This window comes from Gorilla gorilla, chromosome 12, assembly GCF_029281585.2.
Source record: "Gorilla gorilla gorilla isolate KB3781 chromosome 12, NHGRI_mGorGor1-v2.1_pri, whole genome shotgun sequence".
NCBI lineage: Eukaryota > Metazoa > Chordata > Mammalia > Primates > Hominidae > Gorilla > Gorilla gorilla.
This window is the reverse complement of record NC_073236.2, coordinates 47,017,308-47,035,407: the sequence shown is the minus strand read 5'-3', so window position 1 is coordinate 47,035,407 and position 18,100 is coordinate 47,017,308. Positions and strand designations below refer to the sequence as shown.

Genomic DNA, 18,100 nt, shown 5'->3' with positions numbered 1-18,100 from the left:
CACGGGACACATATATGATTCCAAGTTTGTGGAGCTAACCCCACAGGGTGCTTTAGGGGTCCTATTAAAATCAGAGGAGGCACATTTTAGAGTAGAATATAACATGCATGGGAATTTTTAAGAAAAAATAAGACTGTAAACACCTATGCCTGAGAACACCAGTGGAAGGGATGTGGGTGGGGAGGTGGGGCAGCTGGCAAAGAACTGGAAATGCACAGCTCACCCAGTCACAAAGGCGAGAGAGTCCGCCCAGGGGGCTGGACCACGGGAAGCATTCCCTTTGCTGCTCTCCAGGGACTCAGGGACCCCACCCAGTAGGTGACTCAGGGTGGGGCCCAGGGGACAGGCCAGGGGCTGCAGCAGAAGTTCTAGGCACATACCTGAGACCCCCCCACCAGGAGACTCAAGGACCCCAGAAGAGGACTTGGGCAGGGGGCTGGAAATGATGGCCACACACCAGAGGAGGTTTCCTTGAGACTTCTGTGAGTGTAGAAAGGGCCCTGCCACCTGCAGAGCTTGCAGGAGGTATGAGAAGCAGGCAGCCGACAGCAGACTGGCACATCTGGGGGGGCCCATGGGTGAAAGGAGGCGAGGACCTGGCTTTGCTGAGCTGGACACAACCGTCACCCTGACCTCCTTCTCCAACCAGTACCCCCTCCTGTTGATACTGTCAGGAGACTTGTTCCCCGGGGTCTAGAAAATGACTATTTTGCTTTCTCCTGGGAGATGTTGGCTTTGGGTCCTAACTCTTCTGTCAAGACGCACTGTTATCCCCAGGCGTCATCACTCTTCCTGGGATCTGCACCCTAAATTCACATCCGATTTCACGATAGAGAAAAGTGCAGTGGGTTGGAGCTTCAGCCTACACCCGTAAAGAATTGGTCAGCCTGGGGACTGGTGATCTCTGCAGCTGTGGGCTCAGCTCTGGGCTGGGCCTGGTCACTGGGAAAGGCAGGCATGTGCCTAGGTGCTGCAGAGGTCTCCAGCCCCTCCCATGAGCTTGGCGTGGTGCGGAGGGCAGCCTGTGAGTGAGGCTCTGAGCCCCACTCATCACTGAGCAAGTTGGAGGAAGAGGGACCCAGGCAGAGACGAGAGGCTGCTTCCAGAAAGCCAGCCGGTGGCAACTGCAAAAGCCGACAGAACAGTGGTTGCCAGGAATGCGCACAGCCCACAGAGGGGAAGAGTGAGGAAGGGTCACTGAAACAGCCTGAAGAAATAAAAATGGAGCCAGAAACTGCACAGAAGGGAGACAAAAGAGAGGAATCCGCAGAAACCTGGGCTCCGGGGGGTGTGGTTGCATCTTTCCACCTGGATGAAGTCGACTAAAATGAGGTCACCAAGGATGGGTCCCAGCATAGCACTGATCCCTTCAATACAACTGATGTAAATGGCTCACACCAGACAGATACCGCCTGCCCAACAGGGGTCTGGTTGTCAGGATGCTTTAGGGGTGTCCAGTTCACAGCAGCCCCGGATGGAAGGTGCGGGTTATGAAAGCAAGGGCTTCTCAGCCCATGAAGTTGTTTACGGCAGTGATAGTACCGAGTGGAAAACTGATACCCCTGGGGCCAGACTGTGTAGGTGTTGATAGTCTAAGATGGGGCACTGATTAGTTTGGGGACACAGAGGAGATGTTACCTTTAACATCAGTCATATTGCAGAGACTGGCTATTAACCACGTGTAGAGCACACAGGCCTTTCGCAGAAGGGAAAAAATTCTATTTCCCATAAATTTAAAAGCATGAAATTGGCCGGGCATGGTGGCTCACGCCTGTAATCCCAGCACTTTGGGAGGCTGAGGCAGGTGGATCATGAGGTCAGGAGATCAAGACCATCCTGGTTAACACGGTGAAACCCCGTCTCTACTAAAAATACAAAAAAATTAGCCAGGCATGGTGGTGGGCTCCCGTAGTCCCAGCTACTCGGGAGGCTGAGGCAGGAGAATGGTGTGAACCTGGGAGGCAGAGCCTGCAGTGAGCCAAGATCGCACCACTGCACTCCAGCCTAGGGGACAGAGCAAGACTCCATCTCTTAAAAAAAAAAAAAAAAAAAAAGGCAAGAAATTGCTGAAGTCTGGGAAAAATAGAAAAAGAACATCAGTATGTAAAGGCATTATAAGTAGATTTACAATTCACAAAGAACCGGCAAAAGAGAAGGTCCATGGCTGGATGCAGCTGATCTCAGGAAGAGAGAGAACTCCAAACACGTGTGTCAACCACATGCAACCACGTGCATCAATCGACCACACGCACCAACCATGTGCATCAATGCAGCCTTCAGAAAAGAAGTGACAGTGATGGTGCAGGAGGGGACGGTGGACAGAGGGAAAAGGGGCCTCCCAGGACTAAGTGGAAAGCCTTCCGCAGACCTGTCCTCTTCACCCCAGCCTTGTCATGTGAGTTATGTAGGCACAGTTTCAACGTCATGAGTCACTACCTCTGATCAATAAACCATTCTGTTCTTTTAAAGCAGCTATATTTGAGACAAACAGCCTCCATCTGCCTAGGAACACAAACCTGAACAAATTAAGCCCCAGTGGTGCTGCCCTTTGGATGTAGACCCCTGTCCACACGACTCCAGATGTCAAACTGCCAAGCAATGGACACGTTGGTCTTTGGCAAAGAGGTGATTGAAAAGCTCAAAAACTGCAAGTCTTAAACTCCATTGTTCAATGGGCTGCTGACCCATAGCAGGTGCCCTTCTGCACTGTGAGGCTCAACCACAGGATCTGATATACGTCACCTCATTTGATATGCTGGGGACAACAACTTTAAATCCAGGAAAACTCTTGTTACTGTACACAAGTCAAAGCTTAGTTTGTCAAACTGAGACAGCAGATACACTCCCAATTCCATAAGGAACACATTTTTTAAATTAATTTTTAAAACCCAGATTTCTAGCATTGGAAGTTTTCCCTCTGCTATAGTCCACAACACAAATTCAGCCACAGAAGGCACAAGGGGGATGCTGCTCAGGATACAAGAGGGTTGTCTTCCTATTAGGAGTGTGACTGTGTGAGAGCATTCACCTTTCATACTGCACATGTTTAGACTACAAACTTGGTCCAGACAATGACTGCTAGTGACAAAATTAACCCATGGGCATCATGAACTCAGTAAAAAAAAAAAAAAGGTTAGTCTCATTGGCTATCTTTGTTAAGGCGACATTAATTTAGCACAGTCTACATTCTTGATGCTCTGCACGCATTATCTCATGCAAACACATCTGGTTTTAATTACCTTTGGCTGTGCTTGGGAAGAGAAAATAGGATGCAATTTTTAAGTTACGCAGATTTGGGATATGATTATAAAGAGTTAAGGAATCCAGTGGCTTATCCATAAAAGAGTAAAGATGTGGATACATTTTGATAAATAAAATAAGCTGCATAATTAAATCCACAGACATCACCCATGACTGCACGTCCCCTGCCATCATCAGGCTGTGGCCCCTTGTCTTCACGTCTCTTATTACCACATGTCAAGAGATACCTATTGGCTATTTGTTTACAGTGTCCTCTGAATGGTCAGTTGCAGAAAGGCCTGGATCACTTCTGGTTTTGTGAACAATGTATATTCCAGTGCTTAACACAGTATTTGCAACAGGGTGGGCAGTCAGTACATATGTGTGGACTGAATTAATTATTAACATCACTCGTTCTGGGCCAGTCTTCAAGAGCAGCACTCACACAAGGCCATGGTGACAGCTCCACAGCCCCAGCACCTGGGCCACCATTCATTCTGTGTGTTCCCTACAGCTGCAGTCTGCAGGCAGGGTGTGCAGATCCAGAGGAAGAGTGACCCACTTCCTCGCTGCAGATGAACAGGAAGACTAGAATGAACCAGCAGCAGCAGGCTGCCCAGGGGCTGCCCTGACCCCTCTCTGAAAGATCCAGTTCAATACAATACATGAAGTCCAGAATATTACTCAAAATTTGTTTGCCACTTTGCCAGCAAATGCAGCACCAAGCTAATTTTTACAACAGCATTGAAGTCCCAGCAACAACAGCAACTGTCCATTCTTTTACAGCTAAACTCCCAAGCCTTTGTTTTTCCCGCATGCAAAACTGAAGCCCCACTACTTTCTCCCTACAGATTTTTTAGAAATTTCTATCTGAGAGGCCAGGCGAAGTGGCTGACACCTGTAATCCCAGCACTTTGGGAGGCCAAGGCGGGCGGATCACGAGGTCAGGAGTTCGAGACCAGCCTGGCCAATATGGTGAAACCCTGTCTCTACTAAAAATATAAAAAAATTAGCCGGGCGTTAGCCAGGCGTGGTGGTGCTCGCCTATAGTCCCAGCCACTTAGGAGGCTGAGGCAGAAGAATAGCTTGAACCCCGGAGGCGGAGGTAGCAGTGAGTCGAGATCGTGCCACTGCACTCCAGCTAGGGTAACAGAGCGAGACTCTGTCTCAAAAAAAAAAGAAATTTTGATCTGAGAAATCAATGTATGTGTCTGCCATTGCATTTATGGATAAAGGCACTCCACACAGGCAGCACCTCCAGAAGTCGGCCTGGCCTGAGATTTAGCTGGCCCAGCCTCAGGAGTACTTTCCTCAACCCACACGGGTGAGCACTCCAAGCGTTTAGTAATCATCTGAAGGATTCCTTGACCCTTCACATCAAACAGCAACAGTGGCAGGCAAAGCTTGGAGGATTAACCGATTAGTCTTTGAACGCAAAAACAACGGCTGATCAGGACGGGTGGTGTCTAATGAGATTAGTTAACCTGCAACCATTTACTGAAACGTGCCTAAGCCTCCCTCATCTTTCTTCTTTCTCTCCAGTATCTCTGGGTTCATCCTAGAGCAACAAATGGAATGCAGTCACCCATGAATGTATCTTAGATCCTAAATGATAAATCCAAATAATTCTCACCTAAGGTGGTGTGCTTTGATGGCCAACAAAAAATTAAAAGAAGCTTCAGAAAACGTGCTGGACACTCCTGACCTCCATCGTTCTAGCCGCAGCAGCAAGTTCTCTTGTCTCCTGAGCATGTGGCACTTCCAGAGCATCTGCTCCAGAACTAGCAAACAGCAGACACCTTCTCTGAAAGGTGCTGCCTGCAACACCAAGCTGCTCTCAGAAAGCCTCCAGCTGTGGGATGGACCCGCCTCATCATCTTCTTTCCCTACCACAAAGTCAGAAAGATTCAGAAAGAAGAAGTGCAAAGTCTTCATTTGGCAAATCTAGACTATGGAAGAATAAACAAAAAGAGGTGAGAACCCACTGCAAACTCACTAAGCCCCAAATCACACCGATACCGATAATGAATTTCTAATTTCATTAGAAATTCCTGCCAGATAAACAGAGAATAAAAAGATATAGACACGTTTTCCTCTGCAGCATATCTGGTCACCTAACTAAACGGAAAAAAAATTACATTTCATCATAAATAGAAACCAATGCAATCGCTGTCCCTGGAGCCCCCAGTGTCCACTGTAGTGTATGGTACACAGCAGGTACTTAAATCTGTGTGCAGTGAAGCCAGAGAGAGAAAAGCATCAGCATCCCATTCCTTGAACCAGGGTAAAGACGGCTCCCTGCGAACTCCCCGATTCTCTGGTGAGGTCTTGCTCTCAGTGAGCCCGGCTGCAGCACATTTACAGGTGCCCCGGTGCAAGCATGCTTCTAAATTCTCTCACACCCCCTCCTGATCCGAATTCCTGTGGTCAATCCTAATTCATTTAAACTCACATAAATTCATGTGAGCCTTATGCACACATTACATTAAGTGGAAATGCAAATACCATCATATCTTCGTTTGCATCAGTTAACAATGTAAACACGTGCTACCCAAGAGCGCAGCGACTCTTCTTGGGCCTCCTTCAGGTCTCCCAAAGGAGAGCTGCAGCTCTAAATGGCCTCCAAAGATGTGCAGAGCCATCAAGGGCCAGGAGAGCCTAAAGAAAGCAGAATACAAATCATGCTGCAACTTTATACACTTTTTCATTCCAACTTCACTCAATGGGAAAAGGGAGGCTCACATTATGGGGTGCCTGCATGATCTGTAAACCATTCACTGTTGCCAATACCTTCAGCTCGACACCCTGTTCTTTTAAAGTTAATTAAAATTCCAATAGGATACCCATCAAGCATGGATTTCACATTCATCAAATCTGAAGATCTCCCAAGCAAGGCAAATCTGATAAAAATTGACCTTGGCCTCTTCAAGTGGTGCTATCAAGAGCATTTCCCCCAGCAAATGCTTGCTGATGTGTGTGTGTTTTTTTTTAATGCACCTCAAAAAAGATCATGTTAACTGTAAAAGATAGAGATTAAATACAGATTGAACGGAAATGCACACTAGAAACAATTGCAAAACTGAGCCCCGAATTTGTCATGCTCCAGCAAGCAGGCAGGCTCTCAAAAGCCAGGAGGAAGAAACAATTGGATAGAATTCCGCTCAGCTCCATCACAGCAAGCAGCCTGATTCTAGGCAGCTGTAGACAAGCTATTGTGTCCTACAGATGACAGAGGTGGGCTCGTTTTCAGGATAGCCTGCCAACAGGCTGGATCTGCAACTGAGCAGGATTATTCTCCCCTGCTGTTTTTTTAAAGCAGATTATGGCTTAGACATTTTTTCCCTTTTAATGAAGTTTGTAAGAATCAGGAACACTGCCTCTGATAATAAAGATAAACTTGGAGCAAATTTAAAAAGGAAACCAACAGACTCAAGCAACTACTCCGCATAGATGCCCAGTAATGCTTGACGATCCAGTTTCCACAACATGGACTGACTGAATCTAGAGGCAAAGCATGATATCAGACTCACAACACACACACACCCCCCCATGGACATCCACATCCACACACGTACATGCACATACCCTTAACTTAGAATACTAAATACCACAAATCCACCAGCAGCAATGCAGGCACTCTGAGGTGTGCCTCACACGTGATAAGAGACTTGAAGATTTTCGTATTAGGAATAGGCACTGAAACGACAGCCAATCACGTGTGCCAGGCACTGCACGTACGTTATCCCATTTATCTAAGAAGCAGATAGCATCCCTAATTCACTGATAACAAGTCTCAGGAAAGCTAGCCCATTTGCCCCGGGGCAGATGGTGAGGAAGTGTGGAAGCCAAGATTAAAACCACCTTCAGTGGGATTCCCACCACCCCTTCCCCTCCTTCCACGTGTCCTGGGGGAGGTGGCAGGCCACCGCCTCAGGAGAAAAGGCAGTCCTGTGTGCGGGCTTCAGACACCAGCCTGGGAGGCAACACTGTCCCCAGGGGTGTAACAAGAAACATGGGGTTGGCGCTGGGTCACCGTTTGCTCACCGACTTGGAGACTAAGTACAAGGGGAAGAAACTCTACTGTCTCCACTACTGGGTGTTGTCATGGGACTGTGACACCTGAAGCCATGGCCTCTATTTGAGACCTACTGGGTAGGGATGAGAATGAAGCCAACACAGGAGCAGAGCAGAAAGGCAGACCAAGTATGGATCAGTGAGGAGAGCACAGAGCTGCTGGGTTAGCCAACTAGGCCACTCAGACTAATGTCCTGTTCATGTCACTTACATATTAATAGAACTGCCTGTCACCTGCAGCCAAAGCCACAACAGATTTGATGCTGTTTCCTGTGGGCCACACTGCTCTGTGCACTCTGTGGGTTTACAAGACAGCAGCCTTGCATAGAAGAGCATCTGCAGCCGTGAGGCACGGTGAATGGAAGGGGTGGCCACTGCTTATGTTTAGAATCTTGCTACCAACGAGCTGAGCCTGTGGTAGAGTAAGAGGACTCTTCTAACCAAGGCCAAAGTTAATCTTCCAAAAAACACCCTCATTAACTGCGTGCCGCTCAGCAAGGAAATTCTGGAGCCTTAATTTCCGTACCTACGTAACTAGCAACCTCACCAAGTTGCAGTAAGGACCAGATGAGCCACACTTAAAACACCGCTCAACCCTTAGCCCACAGCAGAGGCTTCATTCACACCTGGTCCCACTGGGTGCTCAATAAATAATAATTTAGATTATTCACTCGCTGGCTACAAACTGCTGTTTCCACACTCAGGGGCCTTCTGAACAGGACTTCGCTGTAACTCAGCTGTCATATCAACCACTCGTTTGCTCTCTTGTGAGCTGTCTGGTTTTTGGTGAGGCCCCCAAGTGCTAGCCTTTTCCTCTGGAGTCCTTATTATACCCAAGACCGAACCACAACAACACCCCAACCATCCAGCCAAACTGGACAGAAGGGCGGAGGAACAGAATCCTAACTCAATCACTTCCTAGCTCTCTGACTTGCCCAAATATCAATCTCTCTGGGCCTCAAAATAGTAATTATACCAGCCACTTGGCAGGATTATTGTGAACTTTCCATAAGGTGATATATGTCAAAGTGCCCAGCATGCAGCAGGCACTCAGTAAATGTTCAACAGAAAATCTCGGGTATATAAGCAGTTCAACTGTCGAGAACCAAAGAACATGGTAACTAGCTTCCAGATACCATAGACACCCTCTATCCTGGCCTCCACTAGCTGACCAGCTGGACTAACCAACATTCCACATCCTCTGTAATACAGCCAAAGTCACCCACACCCACCGGAGACTACAGCCTGGCAAGGCTGGGCCAGCCACTCCTGCCTGGGGAAGCCTGTGCTTATCAGGGATCTGTTGTCCTTATTCCCAACTATGCTAATGCAAGTTGTACTCATAATGCTAAATATGCACCATAATTCAATAGTCTGTAACAGGGGAAGAAGTTTGAGTGCAAAAAAAAAAAAATGCCCCTTGGGAAATCAAGATGACCATGTATGAAAGACTCAAACACTAACGAAATGGTCAAATCAGGTGTAAATGACAACACCAAACATTAGTGGAGAGGTCCTATTTAAAATCTAAATGATGCTCTATTCAGAATCCTTTGAAAATCTTAGTCTTCACTCTGTTTGAAAGAAACAAATAGAAAATCATAAAAGGTGACTGTGTTCAGCTAAAAAGACAATCTGGAACTCAAAGAAAGGTCCTCAGCTCTGTACTCAAAAAATGGTGGAAGAATCATACACATGTATGCTTATAAAATAAAATATTTAACATATATAATTTTATGATTCTCCAACTTAAATTATTTTCTCTATTAAGTCCCAGTCACATTGTCAAAGAGACACAGAAGAGATTTTCAAATGGATCCAATGTGAACATATACCACTGTACCTCAAGATACAAAATACAGATAAACTTATTAGGCTGTAATGCCAAGTTTTATATTATCAAAGGCACTGCCTACACTTTCTAGAATTCTTTAATTTGTGACAATGTCCTTCCTTGTAACCCTCACAGAATTCTGGAGTGACACCGGTCAGTGCCCACGGGTACCTTCTGAGAGCTGGGCAGACAGCTTGCAACCACTCACTACCTCTACTGTCAGCTCCATCCAGAAAGCCCAAGCCAGTCTTGTTTACCTATAATAGTGCCTAGCAGAGTCTACGTGAACTGCAGAAGATGTTCTGTATAGGCTCAAATGTAAGTCAAGGATTTAAAAAATTAAAAAAAAAAATTGGAATTGTCTGATATTCAAGTCCTTACTAAATCACTTACATTAAAAAGCATGTTTTGAATTACCCAATGTGGAACCACAAAACTCTTTTAGCAAGACTCTCACTGCACTGAAACAATTTGACTGATGCTAGCTTGGGATGTTAAAGGGATTTTCTTGCAAAATAATGAAAACAAAACAATAAACAAACAAGTTAGCCTGATAAATTTAGCATACATTAGCAACTGCAAGGATTAGACAGTACCATTAAAACAGGACAGTTTAAAGGTCACTTCAAGAAGTAACACATATGAACACACTTTAAGAAGCAACACACATATAGTATTTGCCAACAGGCAAATAAAAAGACCAACTCCTGATCTTAGGCTGTGGGTACTCGTCACTGGGTATATGATTTCCAGGGGCAGCATCGTTAACTGACTCCACAAAAGCGCTTTATCTCAAATGGCTCAGGTGAGAGCAGAGCTGAGAGGTTCTGCTAACCACGTCAGGGGGCTCCAAGTACTCTGGTGATCACCAAAACCAATGAAAAACAACAGGTAAAGAGTTCAGGAAAACACTGTTTTGTGTCCTGCCAGTAAAACCAAACAGAAATTAAAACTTTTTTTTAAATAAAGCTGTCAAAATATTGAACTGTAACAAAATTAATAAAGTAAACAAGCTATGCAGATACTTACCTATATACCTAAAAAGTATACATACCCTAATTGGCCCAAAAGAAGATGTAAGGAGCTTCTAATTGGGAAACGATGGGACTGTAATATTTATGGTTACCTGCTATCATGGCATATTAGTTAAATAAGTGCCCCTCTATTAAACAACATGCAACAACATCCAGCATTCAACTTTCCTGGCAGGAGTCAAGCAATTCCAATGGACAGTAAAGTACCAAAAGTAATTTTCAGCCGAAATCTTTGTCAACCAACTGTATAGGGTTGCTCAATGCCTGATATGCTATTACAATCCTTCCCACTCCCGAAGCATGTGCTGGACCTAATGCTATTATCCCAGCATGGTAGTATAGTGCTAGTGTAGTGTGAATACACCATGCAGGACTCCTGCTTATTAGTTAAATAAGTGCTCGTCTATTAAACAACGTCCAGAAACATCCCAAAAACACAAAAAGTCATGAACATGACTATGCACCCATAAAGAAAGTCAACCAAGGGTCTCAACATATGGTGAGTAAAACATCAATTTCCTGCTAATACTAAATGTCACTACTAAAAAGTTCCAAGCTTCAACCCCTTTCACAAGTTCTAAAAGGTACTACAAATGCCACAGAATTCCCGGAGTGGCATCAAAGCTTCAGCCTGTCACATTTCAGAGGTTACCTCCTAACCTCCTGGTCAAACACAAAGTCCCCCAAGATAAACTGAGAGGACATCTGTAAACAGATGGTCATCAGAATGTCCCAGCGTTTTACTAGAAGCGGGGCTCCGAATATCATATAATTTATCAGAACAGAAGAAGGTAAGCCACTTATTCTGCAAATAAAGATATTTAATTATAAATACCTTACATCAAAAACAGTAAGGCCAGGAAGGAAAAGTTTGAAAATTTCTAACGCAAGCATTTAGCTGGATTTAATCACAATTAAAACCAAAGAAAAAAATTCCCCTTCAGCAGTGCCCCCCAAGTGACCCCCGGTGACTATCCTTGACTGTCCCCATTCTTCCTGATCCATAGAAAAAAAAGCCCATTGCAGCAAAGTATGGCATTTAACTCAAGCTCAACATCCAAGGGTTTAAGTTCCTAACCTTAACCTTAGAGATTTGCAGTACTGCCTAATCCAGGTGCTAGAATGTTCCCAGCATTTCAGGATTACACATAGTGGAAGGACTAGGCATCACCAACTCCTTAAATGGTCAAAAGTAGAGAAATAAAGTTGTGTTTCTAAAGCAAATGATTATTCCAATAGATAATGTATTTTTTTTTAACATTTAAGTGCTTTTCTCCATTTAAAGAAATTAACAAAACCCGGGTCCTTTCTTTTCTCATTTAAACCAGCATCCCACGCCCTCTCTCCTGGTAACTGTTCACAAGGTGGCAAGGGTGTGTAATAACAAGCTGTAAGAAGCTTTTAAAACCAAATCATTGAAGCCATCCAGAGAAGATCTTTCGTCTAAAACAGAAGCAGCGAAGGCCCTAAAATGCGGCTGTACCAAAAATAATAATAATAAAAATAAATGACCCCCGTGGGAATGCAACCCTGCCTGGGAGCCCAGGAGAAGACCTTGGCTTCTGGTTAGACACTGCCAAGTCCAAAAGGGCTGGGTCAAAAGGCTCCTGGGGCCTCCAGATTAACTTCTTCCAGACTACTAGAAGCATTCCTCCAAACCCCAGTCCCACTCTGCCTTCTGCCCTCCCCTCCTTAGCCACACCACAGGCAGGAGGCCCGCGGGCTTCCCAGAGCAGCCATCAGAGCCCTGTCAGAAACGTTAAGGGCTAACTTTTCTCTAGGCAGGCCCAGGGTGTGCAGAGGGAGTGTCTGGGGACCCAGAGGAAGAAGGTCCCCGTTTCTAGGGAGATGCAAGGGCGATGCTAAGTTTAAGAGGCAGGGTAACAAGTCCGGCCAAGGAATCGGGGGTGAGCGACGAGACAGGAAGGCGTGCCCACTCCACAGGAGGATGGGACACACGTGAACAAGCGGCGAGCTGCCCTGGGGCCCGATGCCGCCACCAAGCAAGCGAAGTTGGAGAAAGAGCAACAGCGGAGTGGGCCAACGCAGGACCACCCTTGGTCTCCTCCGCACCTCATCATTGCCCCCCACGCCCAAACACCCACCCACACACTTACACGTGCCGTGGCCACTTCCGCCGAGACAGATACTCACCTTTGCCACCGGCGCGGTCCTGCTGGTCGCCAGCTCCCGCAGACTGCCGGCGGTGCTGCCCGCGGCTGCGGAGAGGAAAACCGGGGAACCCGGGGTGCTGCCTGCCGCGCCGCCCCCGCCGCCCGTGAGCGTGGGGGCCGCACTCTGGCCTGGGATGGGACGCGCGGGCGGGCTGCCGCCGGGGCTGGTGCCCGCGCGGGGCCGCTGACGGATGCCGTCCAGCAGTCGCACCAGCAAGATGTTGGCGGGCAGTTCGTCCACGCCGCAGCCCACCAGGATGCGGCACTCGGGGCAGCGCAGCTCGTGGCGCGAGCACACGATGCTCTCCAGGCAGCGGCGGCAGAAAGTGTGTTGGCATGGCAGCACCTTGGCCGTGGTGTCCAGGCGCTCCAGACACACGGAGCACTCCAGCAGGTCCAGCAACGACGACTCGTCCATGTCCTCGCCCGCCCCCGCGGCGGTGGCCGCCGCCCGACGCCGCCGTCGCTCGCCTGGCCTGTCCTCGTCGCCCTCGCTCTGCGCAGCAGCGGCGGCCGCTTTGGATGCGCACAGCCAGGACGCTCCGAGCAGCATGGGGGAGGCGCCCGCAGCGGTCTCGCGCGGCTGCCTAGGTCCCGGGGCCGACGTGGAGCCCGCCACCGGCAGCCAGCATCAGGACTGGGGAGCCGGGCTCCGCCGTGACTTTCTTCACCCCGGCTGGTGGCCCGATGCTAGGGCTGTGGCGGTGCGAAGTGGCTCACCGACCGGCCTGCGTGGCGGGGACCGGAGTTCCGCGCGCGGCGAGCTAACACCCGGCCAGCCGAGCCCGCCCAGTCCTGAGCGCAGCGTCTGCGGCTGCCGGCTACACCTGTCCCGCCGCAAGTCCGCCCCGCGCGGGGGACCAGGGGTGCTGCCGGGCACGAAGCTCAACGGGTTCTGTGCTGCAAGCGGCGGCTCGCGCCTGGGAGACCAGCGGCAGGAAGTGCGGGCAGCGGCCGGCCAGGTCCCCGGGGAGGCCGGGGCGCGGCGTGCACGCTCCCCCGCGCAGCTGGCGAGCCGCACCGCCCCCGCGGCACCTCCATGCGCCCCTGGCCTGCTCGCTAGTCGCTGTCCTCTAGAGGATTCAGCAGGACCGTTCCTCTTCCTCGGCCGCGAGCACGTGCGCGGGGGTGCGCGCGGAGGTCACGGTCACTGCGGGGCTCAGGGAAGGAGGCGCCGTGCCTGCAGGACCTCCCTTCGCTTGGGCGCAAGCCGGCGATTAGCCTGGTCCCCTAGGACATCTCCAGGGCTCCGGGGAACCTCTCCTGCGCAGGCTTGGCCCTGCCTCCTCCAAGCGTCCGAGTCTTTTTCGGCTTTTCGTGAGCCTCAGAGAGGGACGTTTCCTGCCAGCGCTGCTGCGAAGGAAAGTTTGGGCGGCGTTATCCCGACTGCCTTCCTCGCCAGCGCCGGCGAGCAGCTTGGGGACACAGCCGACGCCCGGGCATCCTCCCCGACGACTCCCCGGAGCGCTCCCAGTTCAGACTCCTTTCCGAGAAGCGCGCAGAAGTGACAGCCCCGGAGCTTCGTTCCGGTGTAGGTGTGGGGATGCCCCGCAAGGCAGGAGGGGAAGGCGCTCCAGTTGAAGGGGGCACCCCGGGGCCCGCGCCGACTCCTCCCGGCGCAGCCTTGGCTCGCCGGAGTCGCAGGTCGGAGGCTGGCGCCGCTGCCCGCCGACCAGCACCCTGGCGCCAGGCGCCCGGCTCCACGCCGCACCCTTGGCGGCGCTGTGCGAGGGGCTCTAGCGCCCGCCGCGGCGCAGTCTCGTGAACCCCGCTCCAATTTTTTCCTACGGAGGCGCAGAGGAGGGTGAATTCGCGCTCTCCTTCCCGACGCCCCGGCTTCTGGGAGCGTCAGAGCAACGGAAGTACGTACAGGCGGACCGAGAGCAGCAGGGAAGTTTGGCGGTGGGCTGGGGTCGGCGGCGAAGATTCCCTGCCGTGCGCTGCCCCCTCGTGGCCGCTTTGCGTTCCCGTCGGGAAGGGCTGGGTTCTAGTCCAGGGCCCAGCACAAACCAGGATTGGCTGGAAGCTGCACAGCGAGTTCAGTCAGGGCTAACATCAGAAGAGTCGTGGAGGGCCTGCCTATCGGCCAGCCTGTCCTTGTGGTTTGTGAAGTTGTATGATCTTTGTTATTATTAAGGAAAAAAGTAGTATTTGTTGAGGCTAAAAGGCCAAGAGCGTGCTATATATTATTTAATCCTCTAAACAGCTCTGCGAGATAATTATTTTATTTATTTATATTTACTTCCATAGCTTTAGAAAGGGTCTCGTTCTGTCAGGCAGGCTAGAGCGCAGGGTACTATCACGGCTCACTGCAGCCTCAAACTCTTGGGCTCAAGCCATCCTTTCACCTCAGCCTCCTGAATAGTTGAAACTACAGGCGCGCCACCACGCCTGGCTAAATTTTTAATTTAAATTTTTTGTAGCGACGGGGTCTCCTTATGTTGCCCAGGCTAGTCTCAAACTCCTGGGCTCAAGAGATCCTCCAACCTCATCTTCACAAAGTGCTGGGAGTACAGGCGCCAGCCACGGTGCCCAACCTGTGATAATTATTTTAAACTCATTTTACAAATGAGGAAAGTGGTATTCATACTTGTAAAGCCATTGGGGCTGAATTTTCATTTTTGTATCCACAGAACTAACACATAAAGTTTACATGCCATTAGAATGTAAGCTCTCTGTAAGCTACAGATCTTTTCCACTGTAATATCCTTAGTGCCTAGGGCAGTGCCTAGCATATAGTAGGTGTTCAATAAATATTTGTAGAATGAATGAAAGGATACGTCTCTCTTTCTCTCTCTCTCTCTCTCTCTCTCCCTCTGTCTCTCTCTCTCTCTCATCACCTACTGGTGATTTGAAGGCAGATCTTAGTATCTCAATTACACATATCCTGTGCTTATATCAGGATGCTAGTCCCTGGAAACTTTGCTTCTGATAGCAGCAGGTGGCTTTCCTAACCTGGATGTCTCTCAGCAATGTGGATTTCCATCTGTATGATTTACATCAGCGCTAACAACAGGGTGAGATGGAAAGCATCCCAGAGCTGCCTGGCTTCCCTTGAGGGCCGAAGGAAGGGCACACACCTCGCAGTGCATGGAAACATATTCACATGAGCCACCTTTCACTCTTACCCTTGCTCAGGAACAAGGGGAATTTTTTAGAGGACCCAGGATGCTTGATCCAAGAGCAGATGGTAGACAAGGGGGAGCATAAAGAGGGGACCCATCAGGCACTGGAAGGGCTCACAGAGAGCAAGGACTGCCTGTGATGACATGCCCCGGTGCTTTTGGTTGCAAGCAACAGAAACCAACTCTGTGTAAATTTTAAAGGGAGCAGAATATACACTAGTAATACGAGGCATCTCATAGGATCCCAGGCTAAGAGCTGAGCCAGATTAGCACAGATAGAGCCCGCAGTGTGTGTTGCTGTCCCTGTCTCTAGTTGATGACTCAACCCTTCACTTTCTTGCACCAGCTGCCTCTGCTTCCCAACCCACATGACAGAAAATGTGGTCAAATCTTCATGAGCCTTTCTTCCAACAACATCAGCCACTCCTGGAAGTTCTAAAACTCTATCGCTAGTATGGACCAGTGGTCACTCTTTGGACCCGTGTGCCTTGGCCACAGGAGCAGGATCATCTGAAACCTGGCAGCACTCTCTGTAGTCACACAGGAGAAGTGAGAATTTCCAGAAGAATTGCTATGCTGGGCAGTCAGAACCACAGATGCCCATGCCAGAAGCTCACCACCAAATCTCTGCCCTCAGTACATCTTTATCTTGCACGACCCAAGACAGACAAGAGCAAGAGACAGCCACTTAAGCCCACCTTTCCCAGCTTTCTTCTGCCTCCACTTTACCCCTTTTGCCCCTGCCATAACCAGCACCCACAGGACACAGACTATGCACCCAGATGTCCACAGTGACTGGGCAGGGCATGAAATTAATGAAGCAGGGTGAACCCCAGGCAATAGGGCCTGGTGGGGACTGCAGTGAGCTTTGTCTGCACCCTTCAGAGGAAGTAGCTGCTGCCCAGCTCCAACCCTGGGGGAATGACGACCAAATGTTGCTAGATCTTCATACCTTTCAAGAGAAGTTGGAAGTGCTGCTTTTTACATGACATCTCCTGATGTTCAACAGTTGGCAACTGATTTAGTTCTCAAAAACCACCATATTAGCCAAACAAAATAAATGTGTGGTCAAATTGGCCTACAGACCGCCAGTTTGCAATTTCTGGTTGAAGTAGCCAAGTACACTATGCTACAGCGTGAGGGAATTTAAGGGTGTGAACTGAATAGTTGAAGTATTACAAATACAGTCTTATGTTACTCGGTTAAATTTGCACATGTTCAATAAGCCAATTATATAAGTAAATAATTGAGAAGACCTGGCTTTACAGCCATTCCTAAAAAGATCTGGGGATTTCAGTTGACCACAAGCATCGTATGAGCCAACATGAGTCATCTATGTAGTATGACTGACTAGAGAAGTAATGAAAACTTCAGATGCCTTCATGAAAGTTAAGGTGGGGGGTGGTCAGGGTTTGGAAAAAAAATAATCCCATTGTACCTCAGACTTGTGAGATTACTTCCAATTCTGGGTACCAAAAATTAATGATGATTGGTAAGGGATCCGGAGGCCTCATCCATGAGTTTCAGTTGAAGGAACACAGGGCATCTGTCCAAAGGAGAAAAAGCTCAGAGGAAACAGGACTGGACGGCTGTATGTCAGGTTTTTGGCGGCCCAAAATTTGAACTTCTTTTTAGATTTGGAAGACGCTCCACATGGTGATAGTCAGATAATTCTAACCCCCCACCAACTCTGCTAAGGTGTGGAAATGTGACAGGCTCAGCTAGTCAAAAGCTGCCCCTCCCCCACCACACTCTGGGAGGTGGAGGGACGTGGGCAGAGGAAGCACCGAGAGTTCAGCAGCTATGGGGCAGGTGGCCGGCAGCAGCAGTGCCTGCAGCCTGTAGCATCTCAGAGTGGGGGCACGCCTTGGCAACAGGCCAACCCCGAACGTGACTGCCTGGTGAGCCTGGACTGTAGCCTCCACTGCTTTCCTGGCCTTGCTGTTGATCCTATGGGTTTTCCAATTTCATTTCCTTAGTTTCTTTTTCGTTAAATCAACCAGCGTCCATTTTTGTTGTTTTCAACTGGGAACCCAAATTGATGCACGTTATTTACGATAAACAAAGCCCCTCTATATGAGACAATCATCACTGCACTGAACAGCAGCTATAGTTGCAGATCCCTGGAGGATCTCCACCAGGCATTGCACCGTGTGGGGTTGAGGAAGGTTTAGTCAGGCAACCCTAAATGTGCTCATTTGGGGCAAGAAGAAATCTGATACAGGGAGACACAAGATTGGAAGTTACCGGTTAAAAACTAACACAGGACGACAACAAAGCAAATCCACTTAATGCCACTGAACTGTATACTTTAAAATGGGTAAAATGGTCACTTTTATGTTATGTATTTTCCGACAATTTTAAAAACAAAACTGCAGCTGGGCACGATGGCTCATGCCTGTAATCCCAGCACTTTGGGAGGCCGAGACGGGCGGATCACCTGAGGTCAGAAGTTCGAGACCAGCCTGGCCAACACAGTGAAACCCTGTCTTTACTAAAAATAAAACAAATTACCCCAGGCACGGTGGCTCACGCCTGTAATCCCAGAACTTTGGGAGGCCGAGGCAGGCAGATCACCTGAGGTCAGGAGTTCGAGACCAGCCTGACTAACATGGTGAA

General features: G+C 49.0%; 2 protein-coding genes across 2 annotated transcripts in view; one reads left to right on the top strand and one right to left on the bottom strand.

The window, feature by feature from the left end:
- SH3RF3 (SH3 domain containing ring finger 3) overlaps positions 1 to 13,171 on the bottom strand; it is a 372,286-nt gene extending 359,115 nt beyond the window's left edge. Inside the window, exon 1 of the mRNA XM_031007935.3 lies at positions 12,337 to 13,171. Within this exon, the coding sequence (XP_030863795.2) occupies positions 12,337 to 12,909 (573 nt within the window). The 5' untranslated portion in view covers positions 12,910 to 13,171. The remainder of the gene's footprint in view (positions 1 to 12,336) is intronic.
- Positions 13,044 to 13,864, top strand: LOC101138538 (uncharacterized). The gene is made up of 2 exons (XM_004031582.5): positions 13,044 to 13,103; positions 13,136 to 13,864. Exons 1-2 carry the CDS (start codon positions 13,044 to 13,046, stop codon positions 13,862 to 13,864), a joined length of 789 nt encoding a protein of 262 aa, XP_004031630.5.
- The last annotated feature ends 4,236 nt before the right edge of the window (positions 13,865 to 18,100 follow it).

Bases quoted from the DNA above. Each gene is read 5' to 3' on its own strand.
- LOC101138538 (XM_004031582.5), top strand. From the start codon at position 13,044: ATGCTAGGGCTGTGGCGGTGCGAAGTGGCTCACCGACCGGCCTGCGTG. The intron at 13,104-13,135 runs GTTCCGCGCGCG...ACACCCGGCCAG, and splicing joins CCTGCGTGGCGGGGACCGGA to CCGAGCCCGCCCAGTCCTGA.